The 18,747-nt window shown below is 45.6% G+C and overlaps 1 protein-coding gene and 1 long non-coding RNA gene across 2 annotated transcripts in view; both read right to left on the bottom strand.

The window, feature by feature from the left end:
- Positions 1–6,532, bottom strand: part of NCEH1 (neutral cholesterol ester hydrolase 1) — a 28,727-nt gene extending 22,195 nt beyond the window's left edge. The window contains exon 1 of the mRNA XM_083613436.1: positions 6,130–6,532. Within this exon, the coding sequence (XP_083469562.1) occupies positions 6,130–6,381 (252 nt within the window). The 5' untranslated portion in view covers positions 6,382–6,532. The remainder of the gene's footprint in view (positions 1–6,129) is intronic.
- The window catches only part of LOC310762476, a 531,937-nt gene that overhangs the window by 22,195 nt on the left and 490,995 nt on the right, over positions 1–18,747 (bottom strand). The gene's annotated exons all lie outside the window — the stretch shown is intronic.

Below are 18,747 nucleotides of genomic sequence, written 5' to 3'. Positions count from 1 at the left end.
CAGCTCAGTATATCCTGCACTGACTGGCAGCAGCTCTCTAAGAGTTTCCAACAGAAGTCTCTCCAGTCCCACTTGGAGAGACCGTGGACTCAACCAGGGATCTTTTGTATGCAAAGCATTCCCTCTACCACTGAGCTATGGCCCTTTCCCTGGGTCCAGGTGTGGGGAACCTTTGGCCCTCCAGATCTTACTGAACTAGAACTCCCATCATCCCTGGTGACTGACCAGGCTTGGTGGGCTTAGGGGGACTATAGTTCCGCAACATCTGGAAGGCCACGCTTTCTCCACCCCTGCCCTAGTTCTTTCTTACTGCAGAAGAGTAAGCAAATGATAGTGTACATGCTTGATAAACAAAGAATGATTATAGTAGCTAATAAGAGGACTTGAGAAATTCACAGGAGGATAACTCTATTAATGGCTATTGATGCATGGAAGCAATGCCTATAACAAAATATTGAATTTGGGAGTGATCCTGTTCAGCCAACCAGACTCTCTCTTTTTCATGACACCCCATTTCATTCCCCACCTTTTCCATTGTCCTTTCTTTCTCCCAACCAGCGTTCAAAACCCTCATTGTTCTAGGTGCATTTTGCAACAGGGGATTTCATTAGCATGAGCAGATTCTGAGCTCTGGGCGCCTAAGATTTCACATTAAAGCTGCAGAGTAGAAGGAAAGGAGGGCCTTTTTCTGCCTCCCCACTTCCAGCTACTCTCTTGAAGACTGGAGAAGAGACCCTCTGAAGAATATTAGGGGGGTGGGCAGGGGAAGGACTAGAACAGGTGAAAAACGAACATAATATTTTGGCTGCAGTTCATTCATTTTCAGCTTTGCATCCTTGTTATTAAAAAATAGGGCCTAGATAAAGGACCCCTGGACAGTTAAGTCCAGTCAAAGGCAACTATGGAATGCAGTGCTCATCTCGCTTTTCCAGTTGAGGGAGCTGGCATTTGTCCACAGACAGCTTTCTGGGTCATGTGGCCAGCATGACTAAACCGCTTCTGGCACAAGAGAGCACCATGAAGGAAGCCAGAGGGCACAGAAACGCCATTTACCTTCCTGCCGCAGTAGTACCTATTTATCTACTTGCACTGATGTGCTTTCGGACTGCTAGGTTGGCAGAAGCTGGGACAGAGCAACGGGAGCTCACTCCATCACGGGGATTCGAACCACCGACCTTCCGATTGGCAAGCCAAGAGGTTTAGCCCACAGAGCCACCCACTCCCCCTCTGTGCCTTGACATTCCATTGCTGTGCCCATAACCTAGGTTTAAGGTGCCATTTAGCTCCTAGCTTTCACATCTCAGTTTCTAACACTGCTCTCAACCGTTTTCCATGTCGACTGAGCATGCCAGTCCTCGCTGGAAAGTCTCTCAGGTTCCCCCCTCCCCAATTCATATTTATTCATTTTAATTTATCTGAAGAAGAAGAAGAAGAGTTTGGATTTGATATCCCACTTTATCACTACCCGAAGGAGTCTCAAAGCAGCTAACATTCTCCTTTCCCTTCCTCCCCCACAACAAACACTCTGTGAGGTGAGTGGGGCTGAGAGACTTCAGAGAAGTGTGAGGTCACCCAGCAGCTGCATGTGGAGGAGCAGAGACGCGAACCCGGTTCACCAGATTACGAGTCCACTGCTCTTAACCACTACACCACACTGGCTCACTTCCTCCCTTGGCAGTCCCCCCGCCCCCCACAAGCCTGAAGAAATCTCCTTCTTGGGCATGGGTGTTGCCATTTTGGCTACATAATGATCCACACTCACCCCATAACTTCAGAAATGGAGGGAATAATTGCACACCGTGCAGTTACGCTCTGTGTTGCCTGCATTTATTCATGCCGTATGAATGGTTTTTTCTATTCGTTTAAGCCATTGAGAAGGCTAGTCAAGCAGCCTGGGTCACCTGTTTGCCCTCACCAAAGGAATGAAAGCACTTCAGGAAACAATTCTGCCTTTCAGGTTTACAAACCAGTTCTACTCCTGCAACAATGTTTAAGGGTGGGACGGGGTAAGGGAAGGTGTCGAATGCACCCTTCAACATTGGTTATTTCAATGGTTTACAATTTTTTATTTTTTTTTCATGAAACTGTATTTGCATCAGTACATCTGGAGAGCAACCTCTCTGTCTAGCAGAGGATTCTGGAAGCCCAGTGGTGCAGTTCTGTGATGTTAGGCTATGCGTTTTATAGTCTTACGGGCTGCAGGTCTTGTTTCAATGGCAATGCATATTGCTAAGTACTTGAAACCAGTTTACTTTAAAGGATCAACTTATCTCATATATGCCTAATTGACTACTTTACTTTGCAGAACTGGCACTTTTACAAGTGCCACAAAATGTTTATTCTGCAGTTCCAAGGGACTGATCCATCAGTGTGGTAGCTCCTTTGATATTAAACAAGTTCCTTTGCTGTACTATTTTCAGCACCTGCAAAAGACCTTTTTTTGTTTAGGCAAGTCTCCCCAGATACGTAAAGTTGACATGTATTGTAAATTCTTATTTTATTAACTGCTGCTTTTATTTTGGTTTTGTGTTTTGTTTTGGTCCAGCTTGTTTTAAGTTTGGGCTTTTATCAATAATTTCATGTAAACTACTTAGATATTTTTACGATTAAGCGATCTACAAATTCCATTAAATAAATAAAATGAATATGGCAAGGCTACATTGTAGGGCGTGTGTGTGTGTGTGTGTGTGTGTGTGTGTGTGTGTGTGTGTGCATGCCCTATTGCTAAGTGGAACCCTGAACAGTTACAGATAGGTAGCCGTGTTGGTCTGCCATAGTCAAAACAAAAAAATTTTTTTTCCTCCCAGTAGCACCTTAAAGACCAACTAAGTTAGTTCTTGGTATGAGCTTTCGTGTGCATGCACACTTCTTCAGATACACTGGTTCTTCAGATACACTGGAAAGCTCATACCAAGAACTAACTTAGTTGGTCTTTAAGGTGCTACTGGAAGAAAAAAAAATTTTTTTGTTGGAACCCTGAAGTTAAGCCTTGGCCTGATTGTGCCATGGGGAAAGTTTGCTAGAAAATAAATTGATTTCATACAAGACAATGCATCACGTAAACAGAGTGTGCGACCTTTTAAAACACACACAACCATGCTATCCTGGGGCACTTGTGGCCCTCTACATGCTGTGGGACTCCAATTCCCATCAGTCCTTGCCAGAACAGCTGTTGGCCTTGAGTGGTGAGACCACAGGTTCCCCCTTCCTGTTGTATGAGCAGGAAGTCTAGTTCTGGCGGAGAAAGCAGCCTGTTTCAGAGTTCTTATGCCATTGCTCATCTCTGCACCAAGGGATCTCTGATCAGCTTCCAGAACTGCCGCCCCCCCCCCCACCAGCATTCCCTGGAGCACAGCTTAAAAACTACAAAGGTATCAGACAAAAAGTTGATTTGCATTCCAAGGGCGCATATTTTAAAGTGAACACCACCAACTGTCATCCTTTTTTCAAGCAGACCAGGCGAGATGCAAAATGTGTTTGTTATCTGTCAAAGGGTTTCATTGCTTTGTCTTGGATTTCTGGGTTTGTGGGTCACCTGGGAGCTTGGGCTAGGCAGCAGCGCAGGGAAATATTTCAAATAAACAAATAAATGGCAATGCCATATGGAAGGAAGGCCTCTCAAACCAACATAGTTTACTAGAGTACGTCTGGAAGGGAAAGATGCTTCAGATAGGGAAACTAGGTGATAAGGAAGATCTACAGACGCTGCCCTAGGGACGCTGGTGGCGCTGTGGGTTAAACCACAGAGCCTAGGACTTGCCAATCAGAAGGTCGGTGGTTCGAATCCCCGTGACGGGGTGAGCTCCCGTTGCTCGGTCCCTGCTCCTGCCAACCTAGCAGTTCGAAAGCACGTCAAAGTGCAAGTAGATAAATAGGTACCGCTCCGGCGGGAAGGTAAACGGCGTTTCTGTGTGCTGCTCTGGTTCGCCAGAAGCGGCTTAGACATGCTGGCCACATGACCCGGAAGCTGTACGCCGGCTCCCTCAGCCAATAAAGCGAGATGAGCGCCACAACCCCAGAGTCAGTCGCGACAGGACCTAATGGTCAGGGGTCCCTTTACCTTTACAGACGCTGCCCTAGGTGTATACTCTGCTTCAGGGCTGTCGTAAGCATATGCAGTGCTGGGGTGCAAAGATCTGCCCGGCCCCCCCCCGCGTTGCCCAGCCCCCCCCCCCGGTTGCCCAGTCCCAGGCGTGCAGGAGGGCAGAGCCGGCCAGCCGCCTCAGTGTCTCTCTGGCTTGGCTACCCCTGAACTTGTGGTGCAGAGCCACCCACAGCAGAAGAGTCCGCCGTGGTTATAGAGCCCGCCGCGGGCTCTTCCCTGGACTCAACTCTTGGGCCCCGGACTCTTGGCCTGGCGCCCCTGACAGCCAGGTGCCCAGCACCCCTAGCACCTATGGGTAAGACGGCCCTGCTCTGTGTACACCCTGAAGCTGAAGTATGGAGGGAGGACACAAGAGAGGGGGCATTTCTGGCACTGTCCTGTTACCCCTGCAATTGTAGAATATTCACCCCAAAGAGTCCTGCACAGCACTTTTGTAAATGTATTTTCCAGCATCAGACAAACGCCTCTTCCTTATCTCAAGCTTTTTACATTTTTAAAGAACATGCTGGCTGGGACTGATAGGAATTGCAGCTCAAAAACCTGGAGGGCATCATATTGGAGAAGGCTGGGTGTTTTGAACTCTTTGCAATTTGGGCATTGGGTTTTGAAAATGTTTTGAATACATGTTTTTTATTGCACAGAGACTCCTGGCTATGGGGCAACTCAGGAATACAACGAAGAATTTTTTAAAACATTTTTTGCAGCTGAACAAGGCAAGACACCTTGAATCCCCTTTAGAAAATGCACATGCATGTCAGAAAGGGTCCTCCATTCCTAGCAATCAGGAATGATTTCTAAACAATGCCCTTCCTAGAGGAACTACAGCAGGGGTGGGGGCCCCTTTGCACACCCCAGATGTTCTTAAGATTCAAATTCCCACTTGACTGTGAAGCTCCCTGGGTGACCTTGGGCCTGGCGCCAACTCTCAGCCTAACCTACCTCACAGGGTTGTTGTTGAGGATAAGATGGAGAAGGGGAGAACAACTACACCACCTAAAGCCCCTTGAAAAAAGACTGGATATTTTAAAAATGTAAGAAAAATAAAGTACATATTGTCTACACTGGCTGGCAGCAGCTCTCCAGGGTTTCAGAGAGGGAGTATGTCCCAGCCCTACCAGAAGCTGCCTGGGATTGAACCCGGGACCTTTAGAAGCTCTCAAGGCCTTCCTATCCCGAGGGCCACAAGTTCTGTCCTGGATTACATGAAAGAAGACTGGGGCGGGTTAATGCTTTTCTTTTGTTTGTTTCGTTATGTATTTTGCGTTCACGTTTTGTATTTTCACGCCCTGTTCACCGCCCTGTGATCTTCGGAGCAAGGGCGGTCTACAAATGTAATAAATAATATTAACAGTTCAGAGCAGCGCCTCCAATGCCCTTCCCACGAGCCATGAGCCGCAGTGGATCGGAAAAGGGCGCCTGGGGCGGGACCGCGAGAGAGGAGGCTGGAAAAGCGGAACGAACCAAGCGCGATCTGCTGCGTCAAGCGAGAGAGCCCGGTTTGCCCGGCGCTGAAACGGCTGCTTTGCTGTATTTTAAAGGCTGAACGTCCCCCGCGATTCCCTTTTCGCCAACCTGGTGCAAAAGGGGGGAGGAGGAAGCGCCCACCACCCCCATTTTTAAAAAAGAGATACGCTGAAACGTCGCCGGCGAAGGAGGAAAGAAACGGAAGGAAAGCGCCGATTTCTCCATTACGCACAGCAAACACACGCCTAGGTGCGCGCCCCGCGGCTCTCACTGCAGCACCGCGGCGCGAGCTGAGCATCGCCGCCGACATCCGCTTGAGAGATGCTTGCAAGCCGCCCCCCAAAAGAGGCAGAAGATCCCCGCCTATCTAGACCCTGAAGCGGTTATTTCTGCTTCAAGCGATCGCGGAGATCCGAGGGTACGATCGCCAGTGCGCTCCGCGCGGTGCCTGCCGTTATCTTCTTAACCCAAGGCGGTGGTGGGGGAGAGAGAGATGGAGGGGGTACAGAGGGGTTTAGCTTGGGAAGAAAGGACGTGCCGGGGGGAGTCCCCCGCCTTACCGATTGCTGAGCCACCCTGAACGAAGCATCCAGCAGCATCAGCCGCCACGGCTCCGAGACAGTGCTGGGCAACGGCAAGTAGACATAATAGGCAGTCAGAGCCAGCAGCCCAGCCAAGAGCACCGCGGCGGACTTCATGGTGACGGGCGGTGGGGATGCTCGAGCGCGCAGCCTCGCCTCTCCGGCTCCTTTCGCGAAGGGGTGACTTTTTTGCGGCAAAGTTTGCTCGCAGCGCCCATTCAAGGGTTTCATAACCTTCACAAGCCAATCAGAGGGGAGAGCCAGCAGAGGAAGTCCAGGCTCTTCCGTCCCCTGCGAGCCCTCGTGTCCTTGCGATTGTTTTCATTTGGGGCGCTGCTGGCGCCGAGCCGCGCGCAGAGACACCTAGGGGCCGAGCGCAAGCGGTGCAAGGACAGGAGAGGAAAACCATCCTTTATTCTGACTCGCCCAAGTCGAAAAGCAGAGACATCACCTTGCCAACAAAGGTCCTGATAGTTAAAGCTATGGTTTTCCCAGTAGTGATGTATGGAAGTGAAAGCTGGACCATAAAGAAGGCTGATCGCCGAAGAATTGATGCTTTTGAATTCTGGTGCTGGAGGAGACTCCTGAGAGTCCCATGGACTGCAAGAAGATCAAACCTCTCCATTTTGAAGGAAATCAGCCCTGAGTGCTCACTGGAAGGACAGATCCTGAAGCTGAGGCTCCAGTGCTTTGGCCAACTCATGAGAAGAGAAGACACCCTGGAAAAGACCCTGATGTTGGGAAAGATGGAGGGCACAAGGAGAAGGGGACGACAGAGGACGAGATGGTTGGACAGTGTTCTCGAAGCTACTAACATGAGTTTGACCAAACTGCAGGAGGCAGTGGAAGACAGGAGTGCCTGGCGTGCTCTGGTCCAGAGGGTCATGAAGAGTCGGACATGACTAAATGACTAAACAACAACATTCTGACTCGCCCAGAATTAAGGTCCCAGGGAAACAACGAAGGCTGTGCTCACACAAAGGACATAGCAAGAAGAAGAACCTTGCTGGATCAGGGCCCATTCATTACCCTTCCAGTCCGGCATCCTGTTCTCCCGTGGGATGCATGCACCCTGGATGATGCCTCTGACAGGAGTGCAAGCATTGTGGCTTTTGGCCACTGATTGCCTTGCCCGCCATGAATTTGTCTAATGCTGTCTTAAAGTCAGTGCTTTTTTTCTGGGGGTACTCAAGGGTACGCAGTAGCAGCACCGTTTCCCCCCTAGAAGAAAAACACTGCTTTAAGCCATCCAAGTTGGTGAACATCACTGCCTCCTGGGGAGAGAACAGGGGTGCCAACTCAATAAAATATTCAATAAAACCACATGACACGGCACACACACCATCTGAATGGCAATGCCCATCAACTGGGGGGGGGCAGACCCCTCAAGTATTTTACTGGAGGGCTGAAGGGACCTCTGCCCCTAGGAATTGGCTCCTATGGAGTGGGAGTTCCATGGTTCCAACAATGCAGTGCTTAATAATAATAATAATAATAATAATAATAATAATAATAATTTTTATTTATACCCCGCCCTCCCCGGCCAGAGCCAGGCTCAGGCTAGCTAACATCAATAAAATTTCAGTAAAAACATAAAAAGAAAAAGAAAAAAACTGGTTAAAATACAGGTTAAAATGCAGCCTCAGTTTAAAAGTCAAAACCATAAGGGGAGGGAAACATAAGGGTCTGACTGAGTCCAAACCAAAGGCCTGGTGGAACAGCTCTGTCTTGCAGGCTCTGCGGAAAGATGTCAAGTCCCGCAGGGCCCTAGTCTCTTGTGACAGAGCTTGAATAAATGCGTACTCTTGTCTGTCCTGAATCTTCTGGCATTTGGCTTCATTTGGGTCAGTGTTATGAGAGCGGTGGGGGGAGCTTTTTTCCGCTTTCTTCATGCCCTGCCTAATTTTATAAACTTTTATCGTGCTGCCACTTACTCGCCTTTTCTCAAAACTTGAAAGCTCCCAGTGTGGGAACTGAGTTACTCCATCCCTTTGGTCATTTTGATTGGCATTCACTGCGTTCCCAGTGTTGGGGGTTTTAACTGCATATTCACCTTCTATCCAAAATGCAAATGTATCCTATGCTTAGTTGTGAAATGCTATCATTTGATGTGCTCTTTCTCAAACAAATGTCACACCCTGGGATGCCCTTCCTAGCTTGGCTCCAAGCAAAGTGTGAACACCTTTGCATGGGGTAAAAAATATACCCAAACCCTGGTATGTACACAAACAGAAATGACTCTGGTGCTAATTAAGCCATGTTCATGTGAACAGCTGGCGAAAACACTCTGAAACACAATGGAAATGACGGAGAATTCAGAAGCTTCTACAAATACCCAGCTATCCATCCCCCAAGCATGTTCACAGTTCAAGGAACATTTCAGTCAGGCAAAAGTCCTGCATTTGGCTTCTGGGCCAGAGGCCGCCTTTAACTTCTCAGAACTGCATTCAGAACTGGGCCTGAGGTCACCCAGAATTTCCCAGCACTCCAGTTACCAATAACTCTTCAGAACTGTGTGACAAAGTATTGGGCAAGCTTCCAGCCTCTGGAGCTCTTCATCAGGCTTGACTGGTGGTTCCCAAAGTGGTTGATAGGCCCCTTGGGGGTGGGAATTACCTGGGGGTGCTAAGAGGCAAGGAGGCTACAAGAGGTACAGAAGGTGTCAACAGAGGCTCCCTGTTTGTGGAATTACCTCCCCAGGAGAGTTCATCTGGCATCTTCATTATGCACCTTTAGGTGCCAGGTGAAAATAATAATAATAATAATAATAATAATAATAATAATAATAATAATAATTTATTTATACCCCGCCCATCTGGCTGAGCTTCCCCAGCCACTCTGGGTGGCTTCCAATCAAATGTTAAAAACAATACAGCATTAAATATTAAAAACTTCCCTAAACAGGGCTGCCTTCAGATGTCATTTAAAGAAAAGATAGCTGCTTATTTCCTTCACATCTGAAGGGAGGGCATTCCACAGGGCGGGTGCCACTACCGAGAAGGCCCTCTGTCTGGTTCCCTGTAACCTCACTTCTCGCAATGAGGGAACCGCCAGAAGGCCCTCGGCGCTGGATCTCAGTGTCGGGGGCTAAACGATGGGGGTGGAGACGCTCCTTCAGGTATACTGGACCGAGGCCGTTTAGGGCTTTAAAGGTCAGCACCAACCCTTTGAATTGTGCTTGGAAACGAACTGGGAGCCAATGCAGATCTCTCAGGACCGGTGTTATGTGGTCCCGGCGGCCACTCCCAGTCACCAGTCTAGCTGCTGCATTCTGGATTAATTGCAGTTTCCGGGTCACCTTCAAAGGTAGCCCCACGTAGAGTGCATTGCAGTTGAAAACCTTTCTCTTCAACCAGGCTTTTTCCTGATTAATATTCTATTGGCTTTTAAATGTGTCGGGGGTATTTTATTGTTTTAACTATTATTTTGTGCTTCTTTCCTGTATTCTTATCTTGTGAACCCCCAAAAAAATTTCAGATGAAGGGTGGTATATGAAATAATAATGATGATGATAATAATAATAATAATAATAATAATAATAATAATAATAATAATTTTTGCAGAGGGTGGGGGCTTACATGCCTTCTTTTGCTTGCTTCAATATGTGACCAGGCAGCCCAGCTGAATTTGGGTCCTTGGATGTTTGCCCCAAAGCCGTTCCCAATGGTACCACTGTCTCAGAACATTCCTCTTGGTAAGTCAGAGTGTTTAAGTATTTGGCAGTGACTGTAAAGCTTTTCTGGATGACACTTGAATTGCCCAGATGTTGCAATATGTGGGAATTCTCTGGATTATTTCTACATTCCCTGTTCCTTTGCTTTATAATTCTGCAGCTCTTTCGGAATCTCGGAGAAAAGTCTGTTTCCATCTGACAGAGCAAGCCTAGCAGAAATCAAGCAAAGTGTACAGCGAACAAAGACAACTTCCAGAACTCAAGCACTGAAGGTTGTGCAGTTGGGGGAATTAAGATCAAATGCTTGGAGGCCAAATAAAGATTAAAATCTGATGGCCACACTCTACACTTGATGCGCTAGTAGAAAATGTTTTTCCATTTCAAGTTTATCTATTTATTGCCCTGCTCTGTGGAATCATGGGGCTGTGCAGTCTGTAAACAGAACATAGAAGTTCATTTACTTTTATTTACTTTAGTAAAATTTATACAGTGTCCTGAACCCCTGGCCTACTTGGCAGCAAGTCAGTATGCCAAGTTCAAAGTGGGGGAGGGGAGGGCGTGCGCAATCCACACAAGCAAAGTCCAAAGTCCAGGAAATGAGGTTTGGGGTAATTCCAAGTAGCCAAGTCTGAAGTCCAGCAGTCAGGATTCAGTGTGGAGTCAAACCCAAAGCACAGTCCCATGAAGATCCAGAAACATCCAAGTCAAGGTCCATCAACAAGGGCAGTTGAGCAGACACAGCACCTTGGCTCTGCTTGGCTTTTGTACCAGCATGCGCCTGGGCTCTGTAATAAACAAAACCTGCACTTATTCCCTTATGGGGAACACAAGAGCCATTACAGAGTCCTTTGTAGGTTCTCCATTGGTAGGAGAAAATAACAGAGGCCAACCAGAGAATATTGAGAAGCAAAGTTGTAAGCCTGATCTTTATTGAACTGTTGCAACAGGGTGCTCCCCTCACACACAGGAGGACTTCCTGTCCTGAGCCTAATTCAGCTGAGTAATCGCACACCTCCTCTCAGAGTTGGTGAGCCCCACCCGGCCAGCTAGGGAGCTGGGCTGTGGGCCCTTGCCTGCCTCAGCCTCCTAGAGCTCCCCTCCTACTACTCCCTACACCTCAGAGCCCGCTGTGTTTCTGGAGACAGCGGCCCCTTTGGCTTTGGTGATGCTCTGGTTCCTGTGCACTGACCCCCAATCCCCATGCTATCCTCTGTCACCCGTAGAGTACAGTGGTACCTCGGGTTAAGTATTTTATTCGTTCCGGAGGTCCGTTCTCAACCTGAAACTGTTCTTAACCTGAAGCACCACTTTAGCTAATGGGGCCTCCCACTGCTGCTGCGCCACCAGAGCACGATTTCTGTTCTCATCCTGAAGCAAAGTTCTTAACCCGAGGTACTATTTCTGGGTTATCAGAGTCTGTAACTTGAAGCATATGTAACCTGAAGCTTATGTAACCTGAGGTACCACTGTACTGTCTTATATATTTTATAGTACAGCACATTGACTATTGCTTTCATTTTATGGATCAGTGGTCTCGTTAGATAGTACAATTCATGTTAAATTGCTTTTTAAGGGGTTGTTTTCAAAAGTCTGGAACGGATTAATCCGTTTTGCATTACTTTCCATGGGAAAGCGTGCCTTGGTTTTGGATTAGGTTTGAGAACCAAGGTACCACTGTACAGCCCTTGGTCTGAAATTGCTTTCATTGTTGTAGGGCTTATTTTCTCAGAGAGACACTCAGAGAGCTGCACTCTCATATGAACCTCCATTTTCTGTGTTGCCTGAAGCAACTGCTTAATTCATTTCTCTTTGGGATTTCATCCCTAATTTGTTTGACTGTGGCTGCATGCCCAGAACATTTTATTAGATTCAATGGAGATTACTTGGTTTCCCCCCCTCCATAGTCCACATACATTTTAGGTATATTGCACTTTTTTTTTGCCACTGAAAAGCACAGCTGTGATCATGGGAACATAGCTGTCAACCGCCCCTTATTTGGCGGGAAAGTCCCTTATCCCAGCGCCGTGTCCCGCTGCTGTCCCTTATTGATGATGTTCCTTAAATTTCCCGGGTTTCAAAGGAAGCAGCTCCTCTCCCTCTCTCCCTGCCAGCCAGGGAGGAGGGAGGCTCCAACTGTGTTGCTTGGCTGCGTTGCTCACCCAATAAGGAGTATAAGAACGACTGGGGGGGTGGAGCTTGCATGCCTTGTGCCAATCAAATCGGCCGTGTTGCCTGGGGACTCGCCTTTGCTCAGCATTTCCCAGCGGAGAGGTGACGGTGGTTTTCCTTGATGCATCCCCTTTGCCGGGTTGCTGCACTGTGGGAGCCACCGCTTGAGGCTTCGTTTGGCTGCTGACTGGGCTTTCTGCCTTTGGCTCGGAGGGGCTCAGAAGCTGAACATACCTGTGCTTGGAAAATCCCTTATTTTGGCTGCTGATCCCTTATTTTTGAGGCTGCTGGTCCCTTATTTTCAAATCTGTAAGTTGACAGCTATGCATGGGAAGGAATCAAAGAATCATAGAATTGTAGAGTCGGAAGGGACCCTGGGGATCATCTAGCCTAACCCCTTGCAATGCAGGAATATGCAGCTGTCCCATAATGGGGATTGAACCTGCAACATTGGCATTATCAGCACTACACTCTGACCAACCGAGCTGATTTAAGTTACTTGTCCTTCTCACTATTGTTTCTCCTCCCACTTATGTCTCATGGCACTTGTTTCCAGAATTAATAATAATAATAATAATAATAATAATAATAATAATAATATTTATACCCAGTCCTCCCCGGCCAAAACTATGCTCAGAGTGGCTAACATCAATTATATAACACATCAAGATAAAACCAAGCAATCAATTAAAATACATCCTAGAATCAAATCAGAATCAGAATAAAACCTAATCAGATGACAACCTGCAGATTAGGTTTGGGGACCTTATTTATTTTTATTTTTTAAAAATAATTTTTATTTAATTTTCAAATTATAACAACAATTTTTCCACAAATCTTAATTGAACAATTTATGTATCCATATTTCTCCCCTCCCCCCTCCTTGGCTTCCCCCGTATTTCCGTATTGATTTATTAAACAAATTCTATATCCTGCTGGTTTTACCTCTTATATAGTTGTGAAAGTTTAGTCAACACCTGCCAATGAGTCCAAATCTTTATACTGTCTTTTTACATAGCTTATAAATGGTTCCCACTCCTTTTTGAAATCAATGTTGTCTCTCTCATGTATCCTCTCTGTCAGTTTAGCCAGTTCCGTGTAGTCCATAATCTTAACTTGCCATTCTTCTTTTGTTGGCGTTTTCTCTGTTTTCCATACTTGTGCTAATAAAATTCTTGCTGCTGCTGTCGCATACATAAACAATCTCCAGTTTCCTTCTCTTATATCATGATCTAAAATTCTGGGCAGGAAAGATTCTGGTTTTTTAACAAAGCTTTTTTTCAACATTTTTTTCAATTCATTCTATATCATTTCCCAATATTCTTTAACCTTCTTGCATTCCCACCATACATGAAAAAAGTACCATCTTTCTCTTTGCATCTCCAACATACCTTAGATCCTGCTTTGTACATTTTTGCAATTTTTTTCCAGTGTGATATACCATCTATATATCATTTCAAATAATTTTCTCTTAATAATATACAATTTGTTTCCCATAACCTTTCCCATTCCTCCAACTGTATATTATGCCCAACATCCTGAGCCCATTTTTATTTGTGCCGATTTTACCATCTCATCTAAAGTCTCTCCATATAGCAAAATGTTATATGCTGTCTTCAATAATTTGGTGTTTCCCTCCACTTTGGTAGGTACCGTTTGTGTGAACCTACCTGTAAGCAGAACATAAATTACCATTGCGCATTGGAAAGAAATATCAGGATCGCTGAAAAGAAATGTCGAGATTCCTCCTTAGATAAACAGAGTGGGTCTGAGAGCTAAACCTGTTTCTTTGGCAGTAGCCTGCATGCAGCATAGAAAGCATTTTTTGGGTGTGTGTGTGTGTGTAAATCCCTGCTTTTGGAAGACGGATGGTGTACAGAGCATGAATGAGAAAATGTGTAATCCAGCCAATGAGAAGCCAGACGAGATGAGTACCACAGACTCTAGGCAGCTTGACTGAAAGAGATGGTGGCTATAAATGAGACAAACAAGGAAAATAATCCTGGCAGAAGTGAAGCAATCATAAAGAATGGGCTTAAAGCATGGGCCTCTAAGACTCTTAACTGCTTGCTACTTAGCAATTGATACAGTGGTACCTCGGGTTACATCCGCTTCAGGTTACAGACTCCACTAACCCAGAAATATTACCTCAGGTTAAGAACTTTGCTTCAGGATGAGAACAGAAATCGTGCTCCACCGGCGCAGCGGCAGCAGGAGGCCCCATTAGCTAAAGTGGTACCTCAGGTTCAGAACAGTTTCAGGTTAAGAATGGACCTCTGGAATGAATTAAGTACTTATCCCGAGGTACCACTGTACTGTTGTGTGGTACCCCAAATTCTGAGAGGGGTGCCTGAGCTTAACCCAGTGTTTGGTTTCCTCGGAATGAAGGCTGTGGATGTGTTTAGGATATATGGTTTTATTTACACATATATACAAGCTGAAGGGATGCGGGTGGTGCTGTGGGTTAAACCACAGAGCCTAGGGCTTGCCAATCAGAAGGTTGGCAGTTCGAATCCCCACAACGGGGTGAGCTCCTGTTGCTCGGTCCCTGCTCCTGCCAACGTAACAGTTTGAAAGCACGTCAAAGTGCAAGTAGATAAATAGGTACCGCTCCGGCGGGAATGTAAACGGCGTTTCCGTGTGCTGCTCTGGTTCGCCAGAAGCGGCTTAGTCATGCTGGCCACATGACCCGGAAGCTGTACGCCGGCTCCCTCGGCCAATAAAGCAAGATGAGCGCCGCAACCCCAGAGTCGTCCGCGACTGGACCTAATGGTCAGGGGTCCCTTTACCTTTTACAAGCTGAGCATAGGATGGAGCGGTTCACAGCATTAACATGCCAACAGATCTAATGTCATACATGCAGGATAACATCTCTGAAAGAGACCGATTGATCATGGATTTATTGCATTACAGCAAAATTTGCCCTCAGAACTGGAGAAATTTTGGAAACTACTGTAAAGCATTTTGCTTCAGCTGGCTCCAGTTTTGCAGTCTAAACAGGCCAGAAACCAAAGTCTGAATGATATGAAGAAACGACTCCCAATAATTTAGCACATAAAAGAGAAATTGGACCCAGGCTACATTATTTATACCAGACCCTGGGTTACGTCTATGCTGTAAGTGTAAAACAACTTGCTGGGCGTTTATCAATAAAAAGAGCCAGTAAATGCAAAAACCGTCCTTTACAACTCACAAAGTCTGAGTGTAAAAGAGGAATAAAACGAATAAATTTGAAAAACATTAGGTTCAGTCAATTTTATGCCTTCACATTTCATTTACTGCTTCCCATATCCTCCTTATTTTACTTTAAGGTTAATCACCCACACAATCCACTTCCCCATCTACAAAGCAGAGAGATGCCTCCCACATCAAGCAAAGCCTGTTAATTTTCCGTTTTTCTATTTTGGCACTTTATCTGAGTGTTCAGTGCAATTATTTTTAAATCATCGTTTTTTGAAAAGCCCTTTTTTAGGGACATTGAAAGGTGCTTGACAGATTGAGCAGGAGGAGCTCCCTGCTGGCTTTTAACACTGACGCAACATGGGCAAGGGCTGAAATGTAGAAGCTGAAGAGATGGAGGAGTTTGTTCATCAGTTTGAGGAGTCATGACAACCTGAGCCTGTGTTGAGTGTGAGTGGGTGGCATTTTTGAGCCAAAGGAATAAAGTCAAGGGGTTGTGTTCAAGCAACGCTAAGGCGAATGGTCTGTTACTGTAGCAATTGAATGTTCTCTCCTACCTTTCTTCCCCAGATCTGGGGAGAAGAGAGAGGAAACTGCCTGCACTTCATCCTTGAGCAAAAAGTCCATTGAATACCATCCCAGGGACTAAATGAAACCATGTATTTATAACATGAATGCAAAAGGATTTAAAAACTTTACAAAGAATTAAGCCTATGGCCAACAGAGTACAGTGGTACCTTGGTTCTCAAACTTAATCCGTTCTGGAAGTCTGTTACAAAACCAAAGCGTTCCAAAACCAAGGTGTGCTTTCCCATAGAAAGTAATGCAAAATGGATTGATCCATTCCAGTCTTTTAAAAACAACCCCTAAAAAAAGCAATTTAACATGAATTTTACTATCTGACAAGACCACTGATCCATAAAATGAAAGCAATAATCAATGTACTGTACTATAAAATAAATAAGACAGTATTGCAGATGATAAAAATTAAAATTATTATTTTTTCTTACCTGCACTGATGATAGTCATTGTTTGGATGGGGGGCTTTTATCCATTTCCGCAGTCACACAATCAATCAATTAGTAGCTGAACTGGGTTCCACAATCACAAAAACAAATGAACTGAAAAAGCCTCAAAAACAAAAAAGTAAAATAAATAGCAAAAACAAAAGCACCAAACTTAATCCGTTCTGGAAGTCTGTTTGACTTCCGAAATGTTCGAAAACCAAGGCACTGCTTCTGATTGGGGCAGGCCCCCTAGAAGCAATAGCTGATAGCTGCATTGGATGTTCGGCTTCCGAAAAACTTTCGAAAACTGGAACACTTGCAGGTTTTCGGTGTTTGGGAACCAAGGTAGCACTGTACTGTATACAATAACATCCAGCAATCATTTGTGACCAAAGCTGAAAAGCAGATACTTTGTATAAGATCACATCAATGCACAGCAGAGCTTTGCAAACTTTTCCTGTTGGTGACACACTTCTTAGACATTCAGTATTTTGTGGCGTTGTAATTCAGTTTTACTAGCAAACCAGAGGTTAAACTAACACCTTACAAGAGATACGGACACACACACATGAATGGTAATAACGAAATGTATGGGGACACAACATAACACATGAAAACATTTCATTTATATTTTTGAAAATATATGATTTGTAAGATAATAACATACATTTCCAAGATTGTTGTCATTTACCATTTTTGTGGCTCCAAAAAAACCATGCTTTTTTTGCTGTGGTTCCCCCCTCTCTCACACAAACACACAAAGAGAGAAGGGGGGGAGGACATATAGTTTCTTTAACTTAAGCAAGAATGGCTTGGCTTGACTTCACACCAAAACTGTGCTTTTTAGCACCTTTGCGTGACACACCCACACACTGCAGGTGACACACTAACATGTCATGACATTCAGTTTGGAAAGCTCTGATGTACAGTATCCTAAAGTATATCGCTCTGTTGCTTGAATGCATCTGTCAAATGCTTTTCAAGGAGTGTGTTTCAAATAACATGCCAGACACGTTTTGACTTATAAAATCATCTTCAGTGGCTTACAGCTGGAAAAGGGCATGGGCTCAGAGGGCAAATTCACATAATATATTATGCTACTGAAGATTTTTGTAGCTGAAGAAGAATTGTCTAAGGCTTTTCTGCAATATCGCAATGTCCAAGCCCCAGTGACCTCCAGTCCACATTTGCTGTCCTGGCTGCTGCCCAAGACATGAAGACAGAGTCTCTTACTTGGAAGTAAGAAAGAGACCTTTGTTCAGGCAAGTAATAGCTCAGCAGACACAGTGCTTGGGGGTCATGGATTCAGGAGCTCGGGAGCAGAACAAGAAGTTCAGAGCTGGATGGAAGCGATGAAGATGTCGCAAGTTTCAATCTCCTACATACTTTCCCTTAAAGTAAACCCAGTGGTCTCAGGGAGACTGGCTTATGAGCTTGTGCTTCTGGAGTGGGAAAACAGCTGGCAGAAAAAAGGGTTATGTGTTCTCTTCTCCTTGCTGCCCCCCTCAGCTTACCCTTACAAAAAGCAGCAAGTGGTACTTCATTATACACAGTATGTCAAGTGTAGCTTACCCAAATTTCCAACTTGGTTTTATGTTCAAGAGGGTAAGTGTGATGAAATATTAAAATGATGAAATATTGCCTTGGTAAAATCAAGGACTCTTGGCTGACTTCCTTTCATTGTGGAAGGATGATATATTTGCACAACGTGTTTTGAGAGGTAGATACCATTTCCTGGAGAATTTTCCCTGTAAAAGGAACCCTACTTCATCCTTGTTTTCTCAGATGTTATCCCCACTGAGTTAAATGAGGCTCAGGCTCTGTAAACACTGTACTTTTAAATAACACCCCCTCCCCAAAGAATCATGGGAACTGTAGTTTACCCCTCACAGAGCTACAGGAACCCTTAGCAAACTACAGTTCACATGATTGTTTGGAGGGAAATGTGCCTTAAATGTAGTGTATGTAAGCAGCCTCACTTACAGCACACCTTTAAAGCATGTCCTGTCTCAACCAAGAATCCAGGGAACTGTAGTTTAATTGGGGTGTGTGTGTCTCCTATCAATTCTTCTCACTCATAGCAAACTACAGTTCCCAGGATTCTGTCAGCAGGGGTGTGCTTTAATTGTATAGCATGTACACAACCTGTTGTTGTTGTTTAGTCGTTTAGTCGTGTCCGACTCTTCGTGACCCCATGGACCAGGGCACACCAGGCACTCCTTCTGTCTTCCACTGCCTCCCGCAGTTTGGTCAGACTCATGCTGGTAGCTTCGAGAACACTGTCCAACCATCTCGTCCTCTGTCATCCCCTTCTCCTTGTGCCCTCCATCTTTCCCAACATCAGTTTCTTTTCCAGGGAGTCTTCTCTTCTCAAGCGGTGGCCAAAGTATTGGAACCTCAGCTTCACGATCTGTCCTTCCAGTGAGCACTCAAGCTGATTTCCTTAAGAATGGAGAGGTTTGATCTTCTTGCAGTCCATGAGACTCTCAAGAGTCTCCTCCAGCACCGTAATTCAAAAGCATCAATTCTTCGGCAATCAGCCTTCTTAATGGTCCAGCTCTCACTTCC

Source organism: Podarcis filfolensis (genome assembly GCF_964270895.1).
Source record: "Podarcis filfolensis genome assembly, chromosome: 5".
Taxonomy (NCBI): domain Eukaryota; kingdom Metazoa; phylum Chordata; class Lepidosauria; order Squamata; family Lacertidae; genus Podarcis; species Podarcis filfolensis.
The sequence above is the reverse complement of the archived record's forward strand: the minus strand, read 5'-3'. Positions and strand labels throughout refer to the sequence as shown.